The sequence below is a fragment of the Gopherus flavomarginatus genome, chromosome 3 (genome assembly GCF_025201925.1).
Source record: "Gopherus flavomarginatus isolate rGopFla2 chromosome 3, rGopFla2.mat.asm, whole genome shotgun sequence".
NCBI lineage: Eukaryota > Metazoa > Chordata > Testudines > Testudinidae > Gopherus > Gopherus flavomarginatus.
The window spans coordinates 91,852,733-91,866,426 of record NC_066619.1 but is presented as its reverse complement, the minus strand read 5'-3'; the positions used below and the strand labels follow the sequence as shown (position 1 = coordinate 91,866,426).

The 13,694-nt window shown below is 39.6% G+C and overlaps 1 protein-coding gene across 5 annotated transcripts in view; it reads left to right on the top strand.

Moving 5' to 3' along the window:
• NTRK2 (neurotrophic receptor tyrosine kinase 2) overlaps positions 1-13,694 on the top strand; it is a 288,034-nt gene that overhangs the window by 24,747 nt on the left and 249,593 nt on the right. For all 5 annotated transcript variants that reach the window (XM_050945743.1, XM_050945742.1, XM_050945744.1 and 2 more), the window contains exons 2-5: positions 809-883; positions 1,168-1,239; positions 6,068-6,136; positions 10,394-10,551. In XM_050945743.1, coding sequence (XP_050801700.1) covers positions 809-883; positions 1,168-1,239; positions 6,068-6,136; positions 10,394-10,551 — 374 coding nt within the window. The remainder of the gene's footprint in view (positions 1-808; positions 884-1,167; positions 1,240-6,067; positions 6,137-10,393; positions 10,552-13,694) is intronic.

Here is a 13,694-nt window from a genome sequence, read left to right as displayed (position 1 = left end):
AAGAGTTTAAATCAGATTGGTTTATAAAATCCATGGGATAACACGGTTATGTAAGGAACTCTATATTCTTCTATTATTTTACAGTGGCTTCACTCTATTACTCTTATCCCAAGAAATCCTGCAGAGCGATCACTGTCATTTGATGCTCATATCTGCTACATTGGTGACACATAAAGAGGTTCCTGGTGCATAGTGGCATTGGCTGATGCTTTTGATCTATCATGATGCTTTCTCCTTCTGTTGTGTTATATTCAGCTGGGGCTCATCGTATGCATAATACAACCAAGAATGATTCGTTTGTTTTGTCTTCCAGTTGTAGTGTGGTGTAAATAAATCTCCAGCTAAGGGGCAGGGAGAAAAACATCTTAATGAGTGATGATGTTAAATATATCCAGTATTAACAAATGAGGACCAGACTCTACTTGTGCACAATTTACACCAGTTGAGGGTCTGGCCTTCTTGTTATGCAAAAGTAATGAGCCAGGTTTCAGAGAAAGTGGCATTGTAAAGAAGTTTTGTTTATTATCTGCTCAGTTTGAAGACCTCCCTCTCTGTGCAAGATTGTTTCCCCTGAGTAAAAATTAAATGTTCTGCAACAAGGCCGCCAGTTAAATACTTGGGAAGGTGACAAGAAGTATTTAACTCTGCAGACACAAGAACCATGACTCCATGCTGACTGAAGTTGGTCAGAAACCTCCATCACCTTTTAAGTTTCACCTATAAACAATGCCTGAGACAATCTAAATAACAGGAACAGGTAATGAAGCAGCTTTCTTCACTTGCTTTCTCTGTCTTGTTTTTTCTATAGTTACATCGCAAACCAGCGGAAATTAGAAAGCATCAATAACAATGAAGTTGGACTTTATGTTGGACTGAAAAATCTGTGAGTGTCTGACTTCTTATTTTTGTTTAACATTAATATTTGTAGTTTCTCTTACAACTGGATTTATGGGCCCCGGTCAATGAGCAGGGCCTAATTGCGCTGGGCGCAGTACAAATATGAATTAAAAAAAGACAGTCATTGCCCCAAAGAGGTTACAATTTAATTAATTAAATATGGTCTAAGTTAATTGTAATCCCAAATCTTATTCTAACCATTATCATTAATTAATCAATTTTATTTTAACTGACCAATACTAACAATTTTAACACTATATGTTTTCACAGAACCGTGGTGGATTCAGGCTTAAAGTTTGTGTCCCGTCAGGCATTTCTGAAAAACACCAACCTGCAGTACATGTGAGTCAGAACAGCTCATGTCTTGTAAGACAGACCTGCGCAGAGCTTGTTACTTCCCTTCCCTTTCTTCACATTCTTTCCTTCCCTCTCTCACATAAAAAGGGAGGTGTATAAGGATCTTTTGCTAAGAACTTTGGCATGAAAGAGGAACTGTATTATAAGCAAGTGGTGTGGGGGCAACCTGTTAATTTTGTTGTACTGGATCATTTCCGCTTTGGACTTGGCAAAGGATGTGTAGTCCAGAGTCCTCTGTGAAAACAACTCAGAAAAATGATCAGCTCAGTTTCTTCTGTTTTTGTTGGTTTGCTTACATGTCCCTGAAGAAGACAGGTGCCTCTCAGTTTGGGCTTGTCTACCCAGTGTGTTAGTCTGCACTAAAGGGGTGTAAATTCTAGTCCACACCAGCATGTCACGCACTAACGGGTCCTTGGGGATCCTGCTGTGGTACACTAAAAGTTCCCTGGTGAACATTAATGTAATACTGTCTGGGACCATGTTAACACACACTAAGGGTATTTAGCTCGTGCCATCAGGGTCCATATGGACCAGTTAGTGTGCGATATGCTGGTGAGTAGAATTTACATCCCCCTCCCCAGTGCAGACCTGTGCACTGTGTAGACAAGTCCTTTTAGAAGCATAGAGCTGAACTCACTCCTACTCACATTTAGGATTGTGGTCCCAATTCTGCAAGGTGCTGAAATGAGCAGCGGAGGTTTAGCACATTACATGAATTCTAGTTCAGCAAAGCATTCAAGTAAGTGCTTAAGTCTATCACTATTCAGCAAAGCTCTTAAGCACCTTCTTAACGTTAGGCATGTGTGAGTGAATCAATGAGACTTAAACACAGGTATTACGTTAAACAGGTGCTTGATTGAGTGCTTTGTGTAATAGAGATGGATTGCTGAATTGGGGTCAGGACTGGGTGCTGTTATACTGCAATAAATTCCCTTTCTTCAGTTTTGCTTTCCAAGAAAAATATGTCATAGGAGGATTAAATTAATAGTAATTTAATCAAAAACATATGATATCTCAATTTGCTGGTAGCAGTAGTAGGCTGTTACCCCTTATGTGTTCAAACTAGGAGAGGGAGAATGTAACACACATTTTACAGGTATGTTAAATTATTTCATCTTGTTATTAATAAAACAAATTGCTTTGACCAGAGCCATAACAATGCATAACCATAGAAATACCATATAAAGTAAGAGCTACTAGCTGGGTATGTACTTGCTTTTCCTGGGACAATTGGTCATTAAATTATGATTTCCTTCTGAGCAGTGATACAAGAGGGATTTGTAATTACATGATTTGCCAAACATGTAAAAAGCCTGGGTAAGACTAAAAATGATTACTTAGTGCCACTTGTTATATTTACAGTAGATGAACCAAAGTGACAGAGCAATTAGCATGAAGGTATTTCTGCCTAGGCCTTTGGATTTATTATTTCTGTAGAAAAAATCATTTGTTTATTCTTTACATGATTTCTTAATGAGTTTAAAAATCTTCCCAAAGAGCCTGTTGCTTCAATGTCTGAGACCATTGAAATCAGTGGCAACACTCCTAGGACACTGGGAACAGGATGGACCCTGAGATGTGGTCTGGGCAATGAAAATTGTGAAAAACTGAAATCAGTCATATTTAATTAATAGTAACCTTCTCAGCAAAAGACTAAGAAAAATCTTACATTTCATTTTAAAGCAAAAGTTTATGTCTAGCCATTTGGAGTTTATGGGATTTTTTTTTACATACAAATATTCTTATGAAGATTAATGTTAATTGTATGAACTTTAATTTTGCTAATAGAAATATTATGGCTGTAATCCTTTCACAGGAGAAATCTTTTAATGCAGTCACAAGGCTTCATTAAAAATAAACACTATTCTTAAAAAATAAATAATAATAACACATAATAATATCAGATGCTAATGAATCTACTAACACATAGCTATTTAAATGCTTTTTGGCATATCAGCTTATTTTCTGGGTCAAACCTCTGTAGCCAAAATGGCTTTCCACAACTGAAGTATAATGATTAAGGTTTAGTAATAATGTAAACAACAGAAAGTGAAATGCTCCAATAGATATCACTTAAATGTAATTAATAGCCTTGCTAGTTTAATTCTGGTATTCTCATTGACCTTAGACTCAAATTACTCAACAATCATCTTTAAAAGCTATTAAACAGTACTGTTGTAGCAGTGCTGTAATTTATAAACTCAGTAGCAGTAACAATTTTTTTAATAGACCTGTTTAATGCACTTCCTTTATATTATATTAATACCTTTAACTGTAGGAATAAAGGTCACAAGTAGTGAATATTTCCTAAAACATTAAAAAGCCATTGTAATGTACCAAGAATGCACATAATTGCATACATTTTGTATATTCAGATCTACTTTGGTATTTTTAGTGTGCTTTCCCAGTGCTGTGGACTTGACTAGGTTAAGAAAAGAGACCTACATTAGCTATATATCTAATCCTGACCTAACTACAGCCTTTCCCCTTTTCCCTATTGTGTAAATACAAGCTAACATCTCGGTATAACTGGTTGAGATTGGTCTCAGGCTCCTCTCTAGAGTCGACCTTGAACAGCTAAATCAAGGTTAACAGTGCTAACTTGTAGGGAAATGTTTGTGGTTAGGTTGGGATTAGCTAACACATGTTTAGTAACAGGGACTGGGGAGTTGGTCTGATTTTTTTAAAATCACAGTGTAAATGTTTAGTACGAGGTTTTTATTGTGTTTTTGTGATTAAATGAGAAACGGATTGGAAGTAGAGTGCATGAGGCTGGTTTCACACTCTTTTTGCCTCCCCTCCCTCATCTTCTCTTCACTTCCCAAGCTGTTGAGCACATCTTGGCTGTAGTGCAGGATTTAGGCCCTTAACTCTAAGTTAACAAAGTCTTATGTGTATATACTTATTATTGTGGATGCTAGCCATAGTGATTCTGTACTATGATATTGAATTGAGGAGCTAACTTTTAATTACCCTTCCAGAACTGCATCTTTACCAACCATCTAGTAACCCTGGTCTATGTATATTCACTTACTGTGGATTGAAGGGCCCAAAGCAGAGATTTTAATAATCAATATAAAGTGCTCAGTTTATGAAAAATATATATAACAATAAATGTACTGACATAATATAGTTCAAGATGATATATATAACATAGGGCTCAAGAATTTCAATTGAATTACGTGTCAGTTTGAAAAATCTGAAAGCCCCTAACTGCATAGAAGAAAAGACTAGTCATAAAGCCCTAAATGTGTCAGCCCATAACCAAGAATGCAGTTGAGCATTTTTGTTATTGTTTTCCATAAATACAGTGAGCCTCATTCTGATCTTATGTACAATGGCATAAGTCAGAAGTAACTCCACTGGAGCTACTTGGCTGGTGTAAGCGAAAGGAGAGTCAGGCCCGTGGAGTTTCCTATCATTTTTCAAAATTGTGTTTCGTAATGCTGGCGTGATCTCAGGTGCTCCTGTGAGTAGCTCGCTTAAATCAATGGGCCAGATCCTCCTCAGCCTTGCAACTTACATAGTCATTTACATCTGCGCAAAGTGACAGTTTGGTAAGGTAGCATGTTACACCCCCTTTTCACAGATGTAAATGGCTATGTAAGGTGCAAGGCAGTGGAGGATCAAGCCAATGATTTGAATGAGTAAGTACTATTCATATAGGCATGGCTTGCAGTACTGGGCCCTAAAGCGCTGGGTCACCTAACCTCCAGCCTCCTAACACAGAGTTTGTCTAGCTCATGGAAAGAAGTTAAGGTTAGGTCAGGGTTAGCGAACATGTGGTACCTAATTCTTAGTTACAACATCTTCCCTGGTGTAGATGCAAGTTACACTTTTAACCTTGATTTATCTGGCCAAGGTCAAATCTAGGGAGGGCTAAGGCAGACTTTGATCAGTTCAATCAAGGTTAAAGGTGTAACTAGATTAATCCCTGGTTTAAGTGCAAATTTCAATGCAACATTAACTATGGAGCCCCTTCATAATACCGTATACAATGCATGTAGTATTTTGGCTCATATTACTGATTTGCACTGGGCTGTTGGCAGTGTTACAGTTTAGTGCTGCTCTTTATGTTATTAACTAGTGCACTGATAGAACCACAAGAAAAATTATCCCTTTTCTGATTTGTGGAGGAAAGGCAGGGAACATTTTTCTACTGGTTTGGGAGTGAAGCATTTCTGATTAAGGTGAACCTTTCTCTATCCTTAAAAACTTGGGGAGAATCTTTAGGTTAATTATATTTGGAAGCAGCAAATGCTTAATTGACATAAAACCCCCTAATGTTAGCATGTTACAATTTTCCTTTTGATCTCTCTCTTATTGCACACACGGTTTGAAAAGAATAACTAAAAGGCTTATGTTGAGGATGTATGCCAGCATTTGGTTGGGGTTAGATGAGCACAGAGTGCAGTGCAGACTCAAAGAAGGTATGGGAAACACTCATTTTGCTTATGGATAAATTGGCATGTAACCAACATCTCGACTTTACACAGGTCCTTTTGAAATTAAATCCACTGTTTTTTCTGCATGGCTAAAAGTGCTGAAAGATGAAAATTTTGTCCAGTGTTGAATTTGTTTATGAAGCTAGCTGTCAAAACAAGGTGCTTGCTGGATTAGGAATCTTCAAAGCCATATTGGGCTATCAGAAGACTTTAAATCCCTATCCATCTCCTATTGAACTCAAAGGAAGGAAACCCACAGATTTTCTTGGGGGTTAGATTGGGCTAAATTTTCAAAACAATACTGTTTCTATAGTTTGATTATGAAAACCAGAAATACTAATAAAATCTAATGTACTGTTTTCTTACAGTAATTTCTCCAGAAACAAGCTCTCAAGTTTGTATAAGAAGACTTTCCGCCATCTGAATTTGTCTGATCTGTAAGTAGTGAAGTTTTTTTTTAAATGAAGATATTTTGTGTGTTTGAAATAGAATAGCAGCATAAGAGCTTTTAGGGCTTGATCTATTTAAGTCAATGGGTGCCATTGACTTCAGTGGGACCCGAGTTTCATCCCATGTCTTTAGAGAAGGTAAGTTGCCTTTGGATGATGACATTGTTTAAAAAAGATATTAATTTAATGCAATACTGAAGCAAAATACTATGGCATTTGCTTTCTCTCCAGTGAAACACAAATTAATCTGGATAAAACTTGCCTTTCCTTGTCAGCTTTAAAATGTTCTATTTTGAAATGGTTTCACATAAAACTGTTGGTTTTTGGATTAGGTGGAAGCCTGAAGTAAGAAATTAAGTACTTGCAGATCTTCATGTTAAGTGTTTTCCTCATTTTCTTGTATTTTACTGGCCTTGCAGCAGTTGTGTGTTTGACCATTCAATGATGTTTTTCCTTTCCTGAAAACAAAATTGTTCTGAACTGAAATAGATTTTACATTACAAATATTCTATAACCATATGATTAACATACATTTTGCTTATTCTGGTTGTTCAAACCATACATCTATATTCTAGGCTTTTTTAAGCAGAATGTATGTATATGTATTAACATATAACTTTCTTATATTTAATCATAAGTGAAAATAGGAAAAAAGAGTCATACGATACTTCTGGTGTAGTAGTTATTGGTATTCCTATTTATAGGTTGCGTTAACCTACACACAGAAGAGGTTAAGTATTTGGGCCCTGGTGTTCAGGGTTTGCTCCTCTCAGTGTTGCAACACCTAACTACTTAAGGAGCCTGTAGGCCGGGGGGAATTGTCAGTCACAAGGTAGGTATCCAGACTCCCCATACAATGCATGGGGAGTGCTAGGTGCCTAAAGAAGGGACTTTCAGAAGCCAGTAAACTGAACAAGTTGTTCTGAAATGGGAAGGGTTCTGGTTTCTCAGAGCTCAGTACAAGATCAGGGCCCTGGAGATATGAAGTAGATAAATCAGAAATATTAGCCAAGAAGAATGTATTGTAATCTCAGACACCTTTTGAAGTATGTACTCATTTGAGTATAGGAGAAATGAAGTGCACTAATCCCTGGCACCAAGATCAGATTATGCCCCTTAGGTATGCTTTGTTGATGATTAAGGGGTGTAATCACTTTACAGTCCACAGAACTTCATTCACTGGAATTTTCTTCCACAATATGGTAATCACTGAGCATTCAAATGGAAAGAATAGCTAGTTGCAAAATGCTTCCCTTTGATCTGTTCTGTTAGGTATCTGTAATTTTTTCTAAAATCCCAAACTCTCCTTACAGTCCTCTCTCTTCATGTGTTCACCCAAAAAAGGCACTTTTACCTGACATCTGGCAATAACTTTCACCTCTCTTATTTGGTAGCTGATATCATCTCAGCAATAAAGATGATACTGTTTACATTGGTGCACAGTATCTTAATGCACAAAGCAAGCTGTTGAAACAAAAACATATTGTCTTAGTGTTACTGAACAACTAGGAAAAGACATGGAGCCATTTTTTCCCCCTGGATTTCACAAGTGTAACTGATAGCCTGATTTGGCTCAGGGTGACTGTGAAAAAGTACTGATTTCAATTCTGAGCCCAAATTCTGCAGGCATTTATGTCAGTATATATCTGGAATTACTTCACTGTATTAAATTGAATAACTTCAGTTTACACATGAGCTATACTGACTATCTCTGAACCTCTCTGTTACCAGGTGACCAATTTCTTATAGGTGTCATGGTTGAACTGGTTTTGAAAGGGATTTGAAGGTGCAAAAGGTAGTAATTTACAAGTTAGTTCAGTGAGATCACAGTGAATCATGTTGATCTTTTTGAAGATGTTAGTGTGATCCTGTGCAAAGGAAGAAGAGGGCTCAAGATGTGGACTGTAGGAGGGAATTGAAGATTCTAAATAAGCAGGAGAGGTTGTGGGAATTCAGTTCAATGAAGGGTTATGGGAATTCAGTTCCATGCGGGTAGGAAAGTAGTGCTTAATGGCAAAGCATTTGGGAGAAGTGGAGTAGGAGAGAATACATTTGTACTGTAATTGTGGGATTTATGTCATAGGCATTCAGCAGTTTGGGAGCTGGGACAGAGGAAATGGATGTTGAGAGTGAGCCACGTTTAGGAAAAATGGAAGAATATTACTTCCCTACCTCATAGCGCGTTGCAAGGATAAATGATTAATGTTTGAGGTGGTTAGATACTACAGTGCTGAGGGTCCATATAAGAAGATAGAGAGACAGGATGTAGAGGTAAGACAGGTATTTGTAGAGGTGAGAAGGCATGTGGGAACAGGGTTGGTGGGGACAGAGGAGGATATAGAGTTGGTAGTGGCAAAGTGAGGAGGACAGAATGGATGAAGGTGAGAGAGGAAAAGCAAGGAAGTGGAAGAGACAGTGAGCTAAGGAAGAGGTGGGGTGTGCTCTGTGAGAAGCTTGCTTTAAATCTGACTTTTGATAGAAGACACTTAACTCAAAGTGTAAGTGAATGAAATTTCAAGCCAGGGTGAAAGGCATGCGGTGAAAGATATTCTCCAGACTATGGGGAGAAGGGAAATAAGAAGCTGCTTTGAAAGGATTCTGCTTTAAAAACAAAATTGTAGTTGCAACTGCAGAATTACAGCAAATGAGATGAAAATGTTAATTGCTACTCACTGAGCCAGTAAGTGCATGGAAGGGACAATCATGCTTCTATTCCTCCCCTTTCTGCAGAATGTCACCATGGTGTGACTCCCGTGGGAAGTTAAATCACATTTAAAACAATGGAAGAAAATGGTTGCTTGGTTATTATTAACCAAAGAGAGATTTTTAAAAAGTAATTCTTATTCACACAAGTAGTGCCATTGAAATCAGCTGGATCACTTGTGGATATAAATTATCCACAAAAGGTGTTACAGCTCAGGTAGACAGACCCACACTAGCTCAAGCAGAGCTAGTGTGCCAAAAAAAGCTGTGTTGATGGTTTTAGCATGAGTGGCAGCTTGGACTAGCCACCTGAGTACAAACCCACCCAGAACCCTAGGTATGCACCCTGAGCTGACACCCCTGTTACCTCTGGCTACATTGCTATTTTTAGAATGCTAGGTCAAATAGCTAATTCATATCTATCTACCTGAGTTGGGAGGCACACTCCCAGCTACAGTGTACTTGCACCTTTATGTGTGAAACTTGGGGAAACCTGTTACTTTTCTGAGAAACTGACTCATGGGTTTGTCTTGATTTTCTACAAATTTGACATTTTAAATTGCTGCCTAATAATGATAGTGCAGCTTTCAATGCTTAAGGCAACAGATTTTGTGGGCAACTAGAATATAGCTTATGTGCATCATGGTCATTTGTGGAGTTTCATTACTCTTTTTATAATGGAATGTCTTTAGGGGTCACAAAGAAGCGCTGACAAATTTATCAGTTGGAACTCACCTGTGCTTTTAGGAGAAAAGATGAAATCCTGGACCATTTCTGAGTCAGGCATTTGGATTGTCTCCGTTATACTTCATTCAGGCTTCATCACATTACATTGGGCTAAGGTTTTCATGAGTATTGAAATTAGAATCAGGTAGATGGGCTAAACTCTGATTGAAGTTCCATATAGTGTGCTGTATAGTTGTGTAGTGTTTATATAGTCGGTTACAGCCCTTTTTTTAGTTAGGTTCTGGTTGATATTAGTTAAAGCCTTTCACTGTGTCATCTTCCAGAGTCATATGAATGATTTCTTCTTAAAGGTGTGTGAAATTCTTGTTTACAACTAGAGTTGTTAAACTTTAATCATAATATGGAACTGAATGCGTCCATAAACAGTCCACCACATACAGCGATGAAGTCTTTTCAGGAGTTTACTTTATAAATCAGTAGATCAAAATCCACTATGAAACAGATTCTGATCTCCATTTAACTGGTAAAAATCCAAAATGATTTCATTGAAGTGAATGGAGTCACTTCACGGGTGAAACTGAGATCAGAATCTGTCCCTGTGTGTGGTATCTCATCTGTGATAAGCACCATGGTCCAGATCTTTAGCTGGATAAATTGATTATAGATTAATACTTCAGTGGAGATATAGCCATTTATACTATTGAGGATCTGGCTCCCTAATTTTATTAAGCAAAGTATTTTGCTTCTAGGCTGCACTTGGAGTGACATTTAAAAACAAACCAAAAACCTGCACAGCAATGTTTCTAGACACATGATGTCAACTGATTTTTTAAAATGATTTCATTTTTGCTATAGGATTCTAGTGGACAATCCGTTCAAGTGTTCCTGTGATGTTATGTGGATCAAGATATTTCAGGAGACCAAGTTTTCTAACCCAGAAACTCAGGATTTTTACTGCATAAATGACAACAACAAGAGGATACCCCTTTCGGACATGCAGATCCCCAACTGCGGTAATATACTTTAAAGTAAAACAATTATGAAGTTAAGTTATTGCCAGGCAGGAAAAGCAACCATGGTTTCAGCTCTTGGCTTCAAGATGATATATTTACCACTATATGAAATCTCAGGAGAAGGTCCCTCTGACTCTTTATACCTTGTGGATTAATACTGTGAGCTTTAGTTAGAATGTTTTTTTTTTTTTTTAGAAAAAAATCTTTTAAAATAAACTATTGCTCAGAAATGCATCAGAATAAAATATCTAAATATAGAAATGGTATATATATTCATTAAATTGAAAAGGATGCTTTGAAGGTGAACAGACCCAAAATGTTACCTAACTTAAAAATATCATTTGTAGCTTTCACAGAATCCCTAGATTAATAGAATCTTTATTTTCCTTTAAAAATGAATGTTATTAGCATCACATTTTCAAAACTCAGGCTATAAATTGTGCCTGTTTAAAAGGAAAACACACAAGCTAATAATCCTGTATTTTTCCATGCAGATATCAGTAACTGTGTGCAAACAGAGTGAGGGAAACCCTGCAGAGTCCACTTTGTATGGGTTAGGTGAAGCAGACTCTGCAGGTTTTAGTTCGCAGCATTTGGCAAAATACCAATCTCCACTGGTTTGAGGAGATGTATGATAATTCTCATCTCCTTGCTTCAGTTGCTTCCTTCCACTGGGTCCTAGAACACTTCTTACTAGTTGGAAAAAGTTATTCCTTAGCCTCAGACCTTGTGGCAGGTGGACCAGTTGGGCTTGATTCCTCTCCTGAGCACAGAACTGGCGCCAGTGTTTTTGGCGCCCTAGGCGCACGACCATTTCGCTGCCCCGTGCGCTGCTCCCGTGGCTCCGGTGGACCTGCTGCAGGCGTTACTGCGGAGGGTCCGCTGGTCCCGCGGCTCTGGTGGAGCTGCCGCAGGCGTCCCTGCGGAAGGTCCACCGGAGCCGTGGGACCAGTGGACCTTCCGCAGGAATGCCTGCGGCAGGTCCACCAGAGCCGCAGGACCAGCGGACCCTCCGCAGGCACACCTGCGGCAGGTCAACCAGAGCTGCCTGCTGCCCCCCTGGCAAAATGCCGCCTCTCAATAATCCTGGTGCCCTAGGCGATTGCCTAAGTCGCCTAAACGGAAGCGCCGGCCCTGCCTGAGCACAATTGTTTCTGACTCAAATTGCAACTCACTAGCAGATAGTAAGTTTCATTTTGTTTTCCTTGATGGGCAGAGAGAGAGCAGAATGAAGCAAGCATGGAGGAAAAGAAGGAAGGAGGGCAGGGCAGGGCAACACCCAGTGGATAGATTTGGATAGGGAAAGAGGCAAAGAAGAGCGAATTGGAGGGGGGACGCGAAGAAGGTAGAAATAAACTCTGCCTTTCTTCCTTCTATTGTTTCTGCCCTCTGCAGCTCTAACCTTTCTGTGAGTGATTCACAACACCAAACTGCTCTTCTTCTCAGCACTCCCAGCTGGGCCTGAAACCCATAACCAGGGAGGAGAATGGGGTAGAAATCAGATGAATGCTCTGTTTCCTATAGATGCTGATGAGTACATGCTCCTGTCATGGCTATGTGTGTCAAGCAGAGCAGAGAGCGCTTTGTGATTGGAGAGCAAGAGCATCCTAGTATTTAGTAGCTCTCCCATGTTGCCAGCAGTGTCAGTGGATGAAGAAGGGAAGAGATGGGCAAGAGTGCAGGGGAAAAGCAACATGAGATGCAAAATACAAATCTCTTTGAAGTACTGTGTAATCTCAGTCCACCGCTGAGCAAATCTCTCTTCAGCAGCTGCTGAACTTGGCTGCTCTGCTTTGAGGGGCTTGAGGGAGAGCTGTTGCATCTTCCAGGTTTTTGGAAGGACTAGGGGTAGTAGGAGAAGCAGCGCCAGGATTTTTGGCGCCCTAGGCGGGGATCCTTCCGTGCTCCCGGTCTTCGGGGCACTTTGGCGGTGGGTCCTGGAACGAGTGAAGGACCCGCTGCAGAATTGCCGCCGAAGACCCGGAGCGCGGAAGGACCTCCTGCTGCCGAATTGCCGCCCCCCCAAATCCTGGTGCCCTAGGAGACTGGCTAGGTCACCTAAATGGAAGTGCCGGCCCTGGGTAGTAGGCACAAGGCAAGAGTGTGGCGCGAAATGCTGGAAGCCAAAACAGTCCCTGTTCTACTGTAGCTGGTCAGAGCCATAATCCTTAGCTAGAACCGTCCTGGTAACTAGAGATTCCCTTAACTCCACAGTTTTCTGAGTTCCCAGCACTAAAGATCATGGGACTTTCACTGAGTCATTGAGTGACTGCAGCAAGTTTGGGTGTGTTTCTCAGCTTGTGTGCCTTGTGTGTGGGAGGTGTGCCTCCTGCCACATAAGAGAGCTTTGCAAGATCGGGGGAGCCATTGGCGAATCTGGTGGCCCTTCCAAAGGCCACTGCAAATGGTCTACACTAGAGCAGGAGGAGGAGGAAAGGGGGTTGGAGACCCTGGAGAAGAGGACAAGGGGTGATTGTGTGCACAGCAACACAGGACCACAAATTGTTCATGTACCTGTTCTGATGTTCATGTTTGTGCATGGAACTTAAACTTGATTATGGATAGACTTGTGTTTCTCTTTAACTCTTAGCTCAGCCCTAAGTGAACATTTGTACCGTGACATGGCATTACAGTTTACTCCCTTGGGTGACACTACACAAACAAATCCAGAGTGTGATATAAATGCTAAGTCTGCCATCTCCCAGGAATGTAGCAGACACACTTAAAGGAGACAAATCACAACATCCATGTGAGCACAACCTGCATTCTGAAACTCTTAAGAAATCATGTATTCAGCTACTGTTTTAAGAGTATCTCTTATTTTACATTGCTTAGGTTTGTATGGACATAATTTTCAGAAAACCCACAGTTCCATAGACTGTAGCTGTGGCTCCCTCTTTGAAAATCAGAAACCATATCTTTGATCCTTAACCATATCTTTAATCCCTGCAGATATTTTTCTAAAGAAGTTAGTCTGCTTCATTTTCTAACAAAATGTAAGTTAACAGAGGCTAATTGTTATCTAACTATAGGAAGAATGAAACCTTTGGTTTTGGTGGAGTAATAAATGTACATTGTTTACTGTTTTCTTCCTCTTCCTGTGAATTAACTACTCCCTACCCTTTCTTTTGACTTTGATAGGT